This window comes from Coffea arabica, chromosome 1e (assembly GCF_036785885.1).
Source record: "Coffea arabica cultivar ET-39 chromosome 1e, Coffea Arabica ET-39 HiFi, whole genome shotgun sequence".
Taxonomy (NCBI): Eukaryota; Viridiplantae; Streptophyta; class Magnoliopsida; order Gentianales; family Rubiaceae; genus Coffea; species Coffea arabica.
This window is the reverse complement of record NC_092311.1, coordinates 4,124,211-4,134,812: the sequence shown is the minus strand read 5'-3', so window position 1 is coordinate 4,134,812 and position 10,602 is coordinate 4,124,211. Positions and strand designations below refer to the sequence as shown.

Below are 10,602 nucleotides of genomic sequence, written 5' to 3'. Positions count from 1 at the left end.
ATTAATGCCTTTGGAAAAAAGAATGATTTAGTTTAGTTAGATAAAATAATTTTTATGTTTATTAAATTAGTTTTAATTCGTAAACGGGTCACATCGGGTCATATCAGGTCACCACGAGTTGACCCGAAATTGACCTGTTTTCTTTTCGGGTTCATCGGGTTCGACCCGATTCTGACCCGAACTCCCGAAACCTCAACCCAAACCCATTAATTTCGTGTTAGGTTCGTGTCGTGTTTTCGAGTCGTGTCAGGAATTGCCACCAGTAACTTACAACCCCTCCTCATGACAAGCCCTTCTGCTCTTCCTTCTCAAAAACCCTCCTAAAACCCTGCCACCCCGTCACCCACACCCGCAAAGTCCACTGGACCAGTGTCTCGGCCGCTTCCAAGAATCATATCTCCGACGTCGTCTCCGATGTCTCCGACGATTATGACGACAAACCCAGAGAGGAGTGAGGCGTGGTGGGCGTCTATGGTGACCCCGAAGCTTCTCGCCTGTGCTATTTAGCCCTCCACGCAGTCCAGCACCGCGGCCAAGAAGGCGCCGGCATCGTCTCCGTCCATGACAACGTCCTCAAATCGATTACTGGAGTTGGTTTGGTTTCTGATGTCTTTAACGAGTCCAAGCTTGCATCTTTGAGGATATTGGTTTGGTTTCTGATGTCTTTAATGCCTGATGAGGTATTGGTTGTGGATAAAGACGGGGTTGGACCCCTTTGTCTGATGTCTCATCCGGAGCCTAAGTCTTGCATCTTTGAGAATATTTATTTTTCTTTACCCAATTCAGTAGTTTTTGGGAAGTCCGTTTACGAGTCTAGGCGGGCATTTGGGGAAATTTTGGCCACTGTATTCCCCGTTGATTTCTAAGCCAGTGGAGGGAAGGTGGACTATGTGTGCCTTTTTTGCTTAGAATATGAGGACAAAAATGCCCTTGAAAGAAGCACACTAGCGTTCGTGTGAATTGGTCCTCCGGTTGCAAAACCGGAGAAACTTGCTAAAAGGGCCACGGATTTCCCATTTTACAAGTTCAAGGGCTTAAAGTCAGCAAAAAATAGACGAGGGGCTTAATTTTACCTAGACAAAGAGTTAAAGGGCCAATTGGATAATTTGCCCTTACTAGAGTGGAGCATAATATCATAAGCTCCTACCATAAGTACAAAAAATTAGCCATATAAACAAGTGCATTCAAAATAATTGAGCCAACTAAGGCCAATAATGTGATATATGAAGTGTGAAACTTAAAATTGAAGTGGCAATATAATGAACTTGTGAATTGGCAACCATTTCAGCCTTTCTCATCCCAGATTCCTTGGCATCCTTCTTCCTTTAGGCAACGTTTTCATAGATACTTCCACCAAAAAGGGTTAGCTCTTGGCTGACCAGTGCAGTATGTGTCCTCAAGGTCCCCAAATTGAAGTCTTTTTTAAGTTCAGCAATATTTTGTGTGTTTGGTAATTAGTATTTTGATTTGGTTCCTTTTGAATTTTCCAAGGCAACTTTTCTTAGATCAATGCTCGAGCCGTTTGATCATATTGAATAATTCTAAAAGGACAGCCACATCTACATTGTATCTTATATTTTGTGAAATTCAAAACTAAAAGTGTTTTTTGCGCTCAACCAAGTGTGTTGATGAAATTGAAGAAAAATGATTAATGGCAGGTAGGACTTCCCTTCCAAATTCTCAACTCTCAAGGAATAAAATTATAGTCATTGCGAGTGTCCTTATTCACTTATCATGTGATCACACATTGGATTTTGATACTTATTGGCTTCTTCCTTGGAAATTAATGTATCTTGACTAAGGCATTAATTAATTATCACTTTACCCCCTTAAACCGTATTACTGCTATAAAATAAAAGGATATGTTTGTCCAAATTTATTGACATGTTGAGTTGAATTATCGATGGGAGTGAAGTGACTAAAAGATAATGTTAAGGGTACAATTGATAATAGTGATATTAAGAATCTTCTCCTGTAATTAAGAAATAAAGAAATGAAAGTGATTGATCATATCTTCATCTCATATAGAAATATAGAAATTAATATACCTCGGTGACTCTTCGCTTGGCTACTTTTTTTTTTTTTCTTTTTGGTGCCTAATAAAATTTCTATTAGAGTTTCCTATAAATTAGCCTAGGATTCTGAAGTGAGTTTGAATTGCCTGCTGATAGTCCACATTATAACCTTATGATTGATCACAGGACTCATGCGAACTTCGATGGAACTACAGACTGAAATGTCTGTGTTTTCCTAACACTGTATAAACACAGATGCATATTGCTTTTGGAAGACTTTTCCTCCTTAAGAGGACAATTTTTCACCATATCAATTAGTTGCAAGCACATATCATTGTTTCCAGCACGTTCCAACACAAGAGTATAAGGCTCTCCTTGTCTACAATGTTGATACAGACATTGCAATAAATATTTGACAATGAGAAAAAAAATTCATATCAATAGAAAAAAAAGGTGATTCTCTCTCCATAATCACCACCACAACCACCACCAACGTGCGTGTTCTTACCTTTGCTAAACTACTGCTTCCTCCCATATTCTCTGATACAGAACAGGAGTCGTTTGTATCTCGAGAAATTATTTAGGGTTCTGATTTAGGATAAATTTTATAGTTTTATCCATAGTTTTATTCATAGTTTTAATTGATAATTTTATTATTATTGTTGGTTGTAATTGAAACACGCGACCTGGTGGCAAAAGAAAAATGTTCGAAGGCCTGTTTACCGAGGATCTGGAGACGGATCCTTCAGTAAAGCCTCACGGATCTGCCTGCAGGTCTAGTCCTGAGGTTGGTTCCAATGACATCTGATGCCAGACTTTAAGCTGGACTTTAGGCCGGACTTCTGTCTGATCTTTTGCGATTGCTTGGCGCAAGTTTAGTTTATCTAGGATTTTTTTCTTGTGTTTTTGTTTCCTTTTTAGTGTAGGACTGTTTAGCCTATAAATATGTATATCAAGGGTTTTTTTTTTTTTTATAATTAGTCTTTATCAATTATTATACCAAACTTGGTTGGTTTTTATCAATTGTTGAGAGTTTTTTTCTCATTTTTTTGAATCTTTAATTCGTGTCTCAGGATTTGATCATGAATCAACCCTTATTATTTTGTATGGTATGAACTTAGCTCTTAAAATAAATTCTATTTTCACCCTTCCACTACAGCATCATTCTCTGATCCCTCATCATCATCATTCCTTCCCCTCCATAAACTTGAAGCTATGGGAATTGTATATGATCTCAATCCAAGTGACACTTTGCATAACCTGATTTTTTAGACGCAAGTGGATCGTGCTTTAACTCTGCTGATTTGAGCTGTCCATGTCCGTGTGTGCCATCTTGAGAATTTCTATTTTCTACTCCATTCGTGTCCTTCATGCTGCTGCATTTGTATTCTTCGTAAGTTGCAATTGAGAAGTATTTCAATGATAACCGATAAACCTATATATTTTGTTCACCACATCGAAACATGTCCAATGTACAACAGATAAGTTCTTTTAGTACTCCTCCTATCCAAACATTTCCTCGACAGCTCTTTTAAGCATCAATGGAAGATAGTGAGAAAGGAACTGGTCAAGGCAGCCGAGCGTATTTGCCCTATCTCAGGCTTACACAATAATACCAATCCTGAAGCTATGCAGGAATGTAGGACAAAACTAGGTATGTAGTACTGAAAAAATGGAGTGTGCAGCGCACATAACCCTGATCTTCAGATTCTTGTTCTTGTCCATATATGCTCTTATTCGCAAGTTTGATCTCCCCAGAGCAAAAAGTTCCTCCAAGAGTAGCCCCAGGAAAATTCTCCAAGAAAGGTGCGCTATCCACATTAGAACGTCCAAAAAATGATGTACCACGACCACAGCAAGCAAATATCAAACCACCAAAGACTGACTTCTTATTGGTATTAGCAACACTTCCATTGCATTGTTGATTAGACATGTGGTCGTATTCATGCTTCAGACGTCTGAAGTACTCAGTAACATTGGCACTAGAACTCAAGGTAGCATCAGAATCTGAAACATAGAAACGGAAGGAGTCTCCAGTTCTGATACCTAAGTCATTGACATACAGGTACTCTTCATCCCCACTGCAAAAAGAGAGCCATTGTTCATACCTCCAATAAACCATAAAAAGGGAGACAGTGCAAATGACAAAGTGAGCTTAAACACAAGTCATTAGCATTCCTAACAAGACGAGAAACACAAAATGAATAAGCACAAGTAGCCTATATCCCAAGAAATCCATACCATTAATACCTCAAGGCACTCATTAGAAATAATTAGTACAAATAGATGCATAATTAATAAAATATCCCATTCCCGGCTCATCCCACCCAACCTTTCTCTACACTGACAGCCCAGCCTAACCCAATAAACTATCCACTACCCAAATTTCACAAAGTCATTCAATATACAACTAGACAAATAAGTAACATAAATAAAATTTTAAAACTGAGTTCAAGCATCTAACTCTCATAACATTACCAAGTTGAACAGATTAAGTTTCAAACCATTGTAATCCGACAGTATTCAACACTTCTGTCAACATTCCTGAGGCAATCAATGCATCCACAGGAAATGACTGGGCAAAAGCAAAATCAACCAACAAAATGCATAACTCACCCTATTACTTCATGAAATTCAAGAAACATCATCCATCTTGCTTTGTCCAATCCAACGGAGCATTTTCGTCTTTTGTTAACCCCAATGTAGAGAGCTAGATGTTGGATACGATCTCCAATCTGCTAGAAAGGATTTGGTTTAGGGAAAGCAGATTCCATATTTCAACTCCTACCAATCTATATGCTGTTAGGCTGAACAAAGTAAATTAAGATGCAGGAAAAGTCTTCTGCTGAATCCTGAGTCAAGAGAGAACCAGAATCATAGCATCCACCTAGATGCTATGTTGAGCATTAAAAGAATGATCAATAAAGATTGCAAACTTAGCTTTTCAACAATAGAGTAACTATTGGATCAGAACTTCAACGATTTCAACAATAAAGAATATTATCTGAGAAGAAAAACCAATATAGTCATTGCTTCAACCAAACATATTCAGGAAGAGTCGAATGCGAAGAGTTAAGATCTTGCTTACGGACCCAAAAACCAAAAATTATATCAAAGAACACAATGAAGAAATCCAAAACTTGAAACCATATTCATGCTGCTTCTACCAAGAAAAAAGCAGCAAAGTTAAACTTGATAAAGGCATCTTTTGAAACTAAAATGACTCAGTGATCACCACCCATCTTTCTCTCCAATGTACAGTCATGCCCTTACTTAAACAGACTGACCACATCTTTCGTAATTATGTGGTATGCTACCTCATCATCCTTACCCTAAGCACAATCACTAATTCTGTCAAATAGATTAAATCACATTATGGATTGTAAAACAAATAAACATGCCAAAGAGACATCAGTTTAGCATGGTAATCTTCTTTCTAGGTTCTAGTTCAAAGGCCAAAACATTACTCAATAGCTTAGAAACAAATTCAAAACAATGCAATGCTAGCATCATTACAGGTCTAAGGATTTTGGAGCACCACTAATATTTGTCACTGAAATATATGGACAACATTAACAATCTGATATAACTGGGAGCACCAATATGTTCATTACTAAACCCGACAACCTTCAAAAATTTAAAACATCTGCATCTTAAATGACTATCAAAAAAACCTGAGTGATCATCAGTAATGTGAGGCAGGCTAGCATACCTCATTGTACACGTTATCTAAAATAGATTGGCCGTCAAGATGCACATGAGTTGCTGCTCTTCTTGCAGTCAACCACGTAGAACGCTCATTCCTTTCTTCTCTAACTGAAGCCGCTTTGTAAACTGCACCAACAGGATGTAAGCCGGTTGATAATGTAGCATGAAACTTAGTTTCCCCAATGCCTGCTCATACAATTCAAGTCAAAAGTGATTTTAATAGCAACAATCTCGACTCATAATGAACTGATAGGCTTTTAAACAATCAATACCATGTAAGAATGAAGTAAACCATCACAAACAGAAAAGGCAATGGTATCTCTGCTAACATAGATATTAAATTTCCACAAGGACACTCCTAGATCTAACAGACAAAGAAATGCACAAACAATAAAAAGAAATGACTAAGAAATAGCTTAAAGCCAAATGGAAATAGATGAACACAGGACAAAAAATATTGGAAAAAGCATGCAATATTGCAAACTGTCATGCTTACAAGCTTCCTTCAAAAGTCAACTAGCACAACTTGATAAACATCTACTATCATTTTGCCATACCACACAATCATCTTCTCAATTGCTTCGTAATCATATTCTGTCAGACCTATAGTACATGGGTCAATATCTAATTAACTGCAGCTTTTATTTCCAGATAAGTATTCAGGAGACATATTTGCATTTTCATTTTCTAATGGATACTCTGAGAAACTTTATCTGTTGCACAGAAGAGTGTAATCCATGTCAAATATAGATTAGAAAACATTCTATACAAGGACCAGATGAAAAAATTAAGTACCAGGGGGCTTATGTCTATCCTTGACGAACAGAAGAGCCACGACAGCAGGATTACCATCTTGCTTCATGGTGGTGTTTTTATCCCAATCACTCCTGTAGAAGTATCGGCCACCCCCTTCCCCAACAACTACAGTCTCGAAGGAAAATGCATAATCTACAAATAGAAGATCAAAATTAGACACAAAATGTAGAAAGCAAATTTGAATTTCTGAAGCAAAATAAGAACATCAGCAAGTTAGGAACTAATATATTAAGAATGCATCTTCCTTAAGCTCCATAACATAAAGCGGTTGAAGAAAGTAAAACCCAGTAGCTTAGTTAGTTGCAATTTCAAGAGAAGCTCAATTAGTGGAGCCACTTTTTCTCTTTTTCTTTTTCTTCTTCATTTTTTTTTCCTTTTTTAAGAAAACAAAATCTCAACAGAGGACATGGAGAGGGCCGGGGGGTCAGTCATGGTGGTGGTGGTTATCTAGTGTATTGGAACATCAGTAGCATTTCCAATCAATTTTGTTATTTCAGGAAAGTAGAAACTTCATTGGTATGTCCTCTCAACCAAGCAATTTTTTGAATATGAATAATAACCTTCCTCAAACATTTTTTGACTAAAGCAAAGGAGAACATGTTAGATTGTACGAAAGTCATGATTTACAGTTCAGTGCATTCAGTACTCACCAAACTTTTGAAGAAGAGGTCTCATGTCAGTTTTGAGATCCTAGCACACCATGCATTTTCCCATGTTAGATATACAGTCAAGAGGAAAAAAACAATTCAATAAAGCACAAAATAGCCAAATGGCCCAAAATACTTTTCCAGAAATTTCCTAAATGCCCTTGACCACCATACTCTTTCATTCACTCCTTAAACTACACTAGGATGTATAACATTACCTAGATGTACAAATCCATCTATATCTCATGTTCCATGTCCCCAAATAGAATATGTCAAAGAAGAATGTCAGTGATGCAATAGATAAAGGACTTTATTGACAAATAGCACGTCCCAAGTGGCCAGTTGGAAACCTGAGAAAGCTCTAAGAAACACATTTAATTTCTCAAAGTGATTGCAATGAATCAAAATTGCACACAATAATGCAAAATCAAAATGACTTACAGAAAACAATATGATTGCAGCAGGGGGTGTAGATCCTGAAACAAGAGATGCATACTCCCTTATATCCATCACAAATTCATCAATCATGCGGGGTTCCTAATTCATCATCAGAAAAAAAAATTAATATCACTTCATGCAATGGACACTAAATTAGCAGAAGCATCCCAGCCTACCTGCCCAACTAATTATAACTTAACACAAATAAAGGAACTAATACAAGATCTTTATCAATTATGTCACCAGGAAACACTTAATCAAGCTCTATATACTATCAAATTGTGATCATGGTATTAAAATGACCCATATATGCTATTACTACGCCAAAAATACACGATGCACTTCTAGAAAACTATTACCATCTGTAGTTCCTAATTCTATTGATTGTGCAGTCTAGAGAAGCTTACTCCCCAGCATACCGCATTTTACAAGGTAAAATATCAAAAGACAATGTCTAGCTCATAAAATTTATTTGTATTTAACATAAATAAATGCGGTTCAATGTCCCAAGTAACTTATTAACCCCATCATGCACCAAGCAGTACATTTTACCTCAGCTTGGGATAATAATGGAATCATAGTGGCTTTCAAATCCGGTAAATGACCAACAGTTAGCACAATTCCTTGATTCGGTAAAAGATTTCCATGACCATCAAGATCTTCATCATCCTCCATTAGTTCCCACTGAACCTGCTCCAACATTTTTAACACCACAAATATGAGAAAACCTCAGCCATAGCATCATCTGTCAAGCATAACAAAAGAAGAAGAAAATAGTTCATATACTTACCTCTTTAAACTCACTGGTGAGTGCATCTCTCCCAATAATTCCATCAGAGAGGGATGTAATTACAGGAACTCTTGAACCAAAGCGCGCAGTGATCTGCAAAACAATACAACCTTAGTTTGCCATACCGAGTACATTTGTACTTATAGCAAGAAAACAAATAGACAAACTCAACGACAAGGCTTTTAAACAAATTTACCATTAGTAATAGACAAATAATCCCAGCCAAATAGGTGGCGAAGTACTAAAGCACATTTTTGCTTTTATCCATTCAATTTTTTGCTTCGGCCCTTTTCACTAATGAAGTCCGAGCATCGTTCAGATACATCCACTTGACACCAAGTGACAAGAAATAATTGTTCAAATGTGCATGAAATGGCGCAAGGAAATGAAGTACCGCAAGCAAATATGCTTGTACATTGCCTTAATCAATAAAAATACATAAAAATCCCCAAATCATATAAGGAGAAACAGTTACTCCACATACGAGTTGGTGGGCACGAGGCAAGGAAAACGAAGGGCCAATTGATGCAATCACAAATTGCGGCCGAATCGGCTCCGACAACACTTTCTCCACCACCTCATTCACAGCCCCCTGCAAAACTTAAACCAACTTAAATACGGAGAAATTAACCTATAACAATAAAAACAAAATAGAAAATTTTCTGTGTAAATTACCTCAAGAGAAGGATTGAGAGAGATGGCGGAGGAGAGTTTAGGGTAAGAGAGAATTCTCGAGCAGATGGAATTCCAGGAGCGATTAACGCAGGCGGCGGAGGAGAAGGACGTAGCCGGAAGCCGGGAGATGATGTTGTGGAGAAGGTCTGTTCCGATAGCATCGTCGATACTGCTTCCGCCGGCGCCAGCGGCGGTGCTGCTGCCTCCACGGTGGTGTTGTAGATGTTGAGTGGCCATTTAGGATTTTGGAAATGGCTGTAAATTTTTGAATTTTAGTTTATATATATATATATATTTATAGTAGTAGTGAACTGAAATTAACTTCAAAATAATTGATCTCCTCTGCCAACGACTTTTGAAGTATTCATTATTAATAGCGCTGCAAATGGGCAGACTCGTGACTCCCGTTTGGACCTCCATTTGTGCTTGACTTAAATTTGTCCAAATCCAATTGGCGGATGTGAACCACTGGGCCAATGGCTCAGTGGCAGGGAGGGACTTAAGTCACTCCTTGGGCTGTAGGTTGAGGGTTCAAACCTCACCTGCAGCGAAAAAAATCTAAGAGTTGTGTCATAGCACTCCCTTGCTCTAGTTGGGTCTGTATACCCACTAGCCCCCACCACAGCCTCCTTAGGCTCCCCTCCCCTAGATTAGGATAGTGTAGGTTATACAAATGTATCGTTGCGTAAAAAAAAAAAATTGGCGGATGAACTTAGTCCACCACTTAAATACATACATACATATATGAATTAATCTTATATACACTAACAGTGTATATATTTTCATTTTTGAATATATATGTATGAAACACAATCTAAATTTTAATTTGAAAATCAAATTTTATATATATTTCGTGCATCCAACCATAATAATATATGCATTATTAATACATTAAAAAAATTTACTCTACAAATATATACATACATATATATGTATAATATATGTATGCATGTATAATGTTCTTATAAAAGTTCTATTATGGACCATAGTTGTCGTCCCCACGGGTTTAGCCACATGATAGCAGGCTAGCAGCGTTCCCTTGGGACCTTCAGGTCCCGAGTTCGAAACTGTGCTATGGGGACGCCTGTGCACTTATCGTGTATATATTTTAATTTTTGAATGTATATGTATGAAACACAATCTAAATTTTAATTTGAAAATCAAATTTTATATATGTCTCGTGCATCCAATCGTAATAATGTATGCACTATTAATACATTAAAAAAAATTTACTCTACAAATATATACATACATATATATGTATAATATATGTATGCATGTATAATGTTCTTATAAAAGTTCTATTGTGGACCATAGTTGTCATCCCCACAGGTTTAGCCACATGATAGCAGCGTTCCCTTGAAACCTTCAGGTCCCGGGTTCGAAACTGCGCTATAGGGACGCCTGTGTACTTATCGTGCCTTGATCGGGTTGGGGCGCCGAACTCAGATCGCAGGGGATTAATCGAGTCCCATAAGAATTGACCCGAACACCCCTGTGCCGACAAAAAAAA

The 10,602-nt window shown here is 37.5% G+C and overlaps 1 protein-coding gene across 1 annotated transcript; it reads right to left on the bottom strand.

Moving 5' to 3' along the window:
* Positions 1-3,429: 3,429 nt before the first annotated feature.
* On the bottom strand, positions 3,430-9,444 carry LOC113698135 (F-box/LRR-repeat protein At5g63520-like). Its single transcript, XM_027217846.2, has 10 exons — positions 9,090-9,444; positions 8,899-9,006; positions 8,415-8,507; positions 8,177-8,314; positions 7,628-7,723; positions 7,190-7,229; positions 6,519-6,671; positions 5,728-5,909; positions 4,632-4,750; positions 3,430-4,096 (listed from the first exon to the last, which is right to left on the bottom strand). Exons 1-10 carry the CDS (start codon positions 9,324-9,326, stop codon positions 3,643-3,645), a joined length of 1,620 nt encoding a protein of 539 aa, XP_027073647.1. The 5' UTR covers positions 9,327-9,444; the 3' UTR covers positions 3,430-3,642.
* Positions 9,445-10,602: the final 1,158 nt, after the last annotated feature.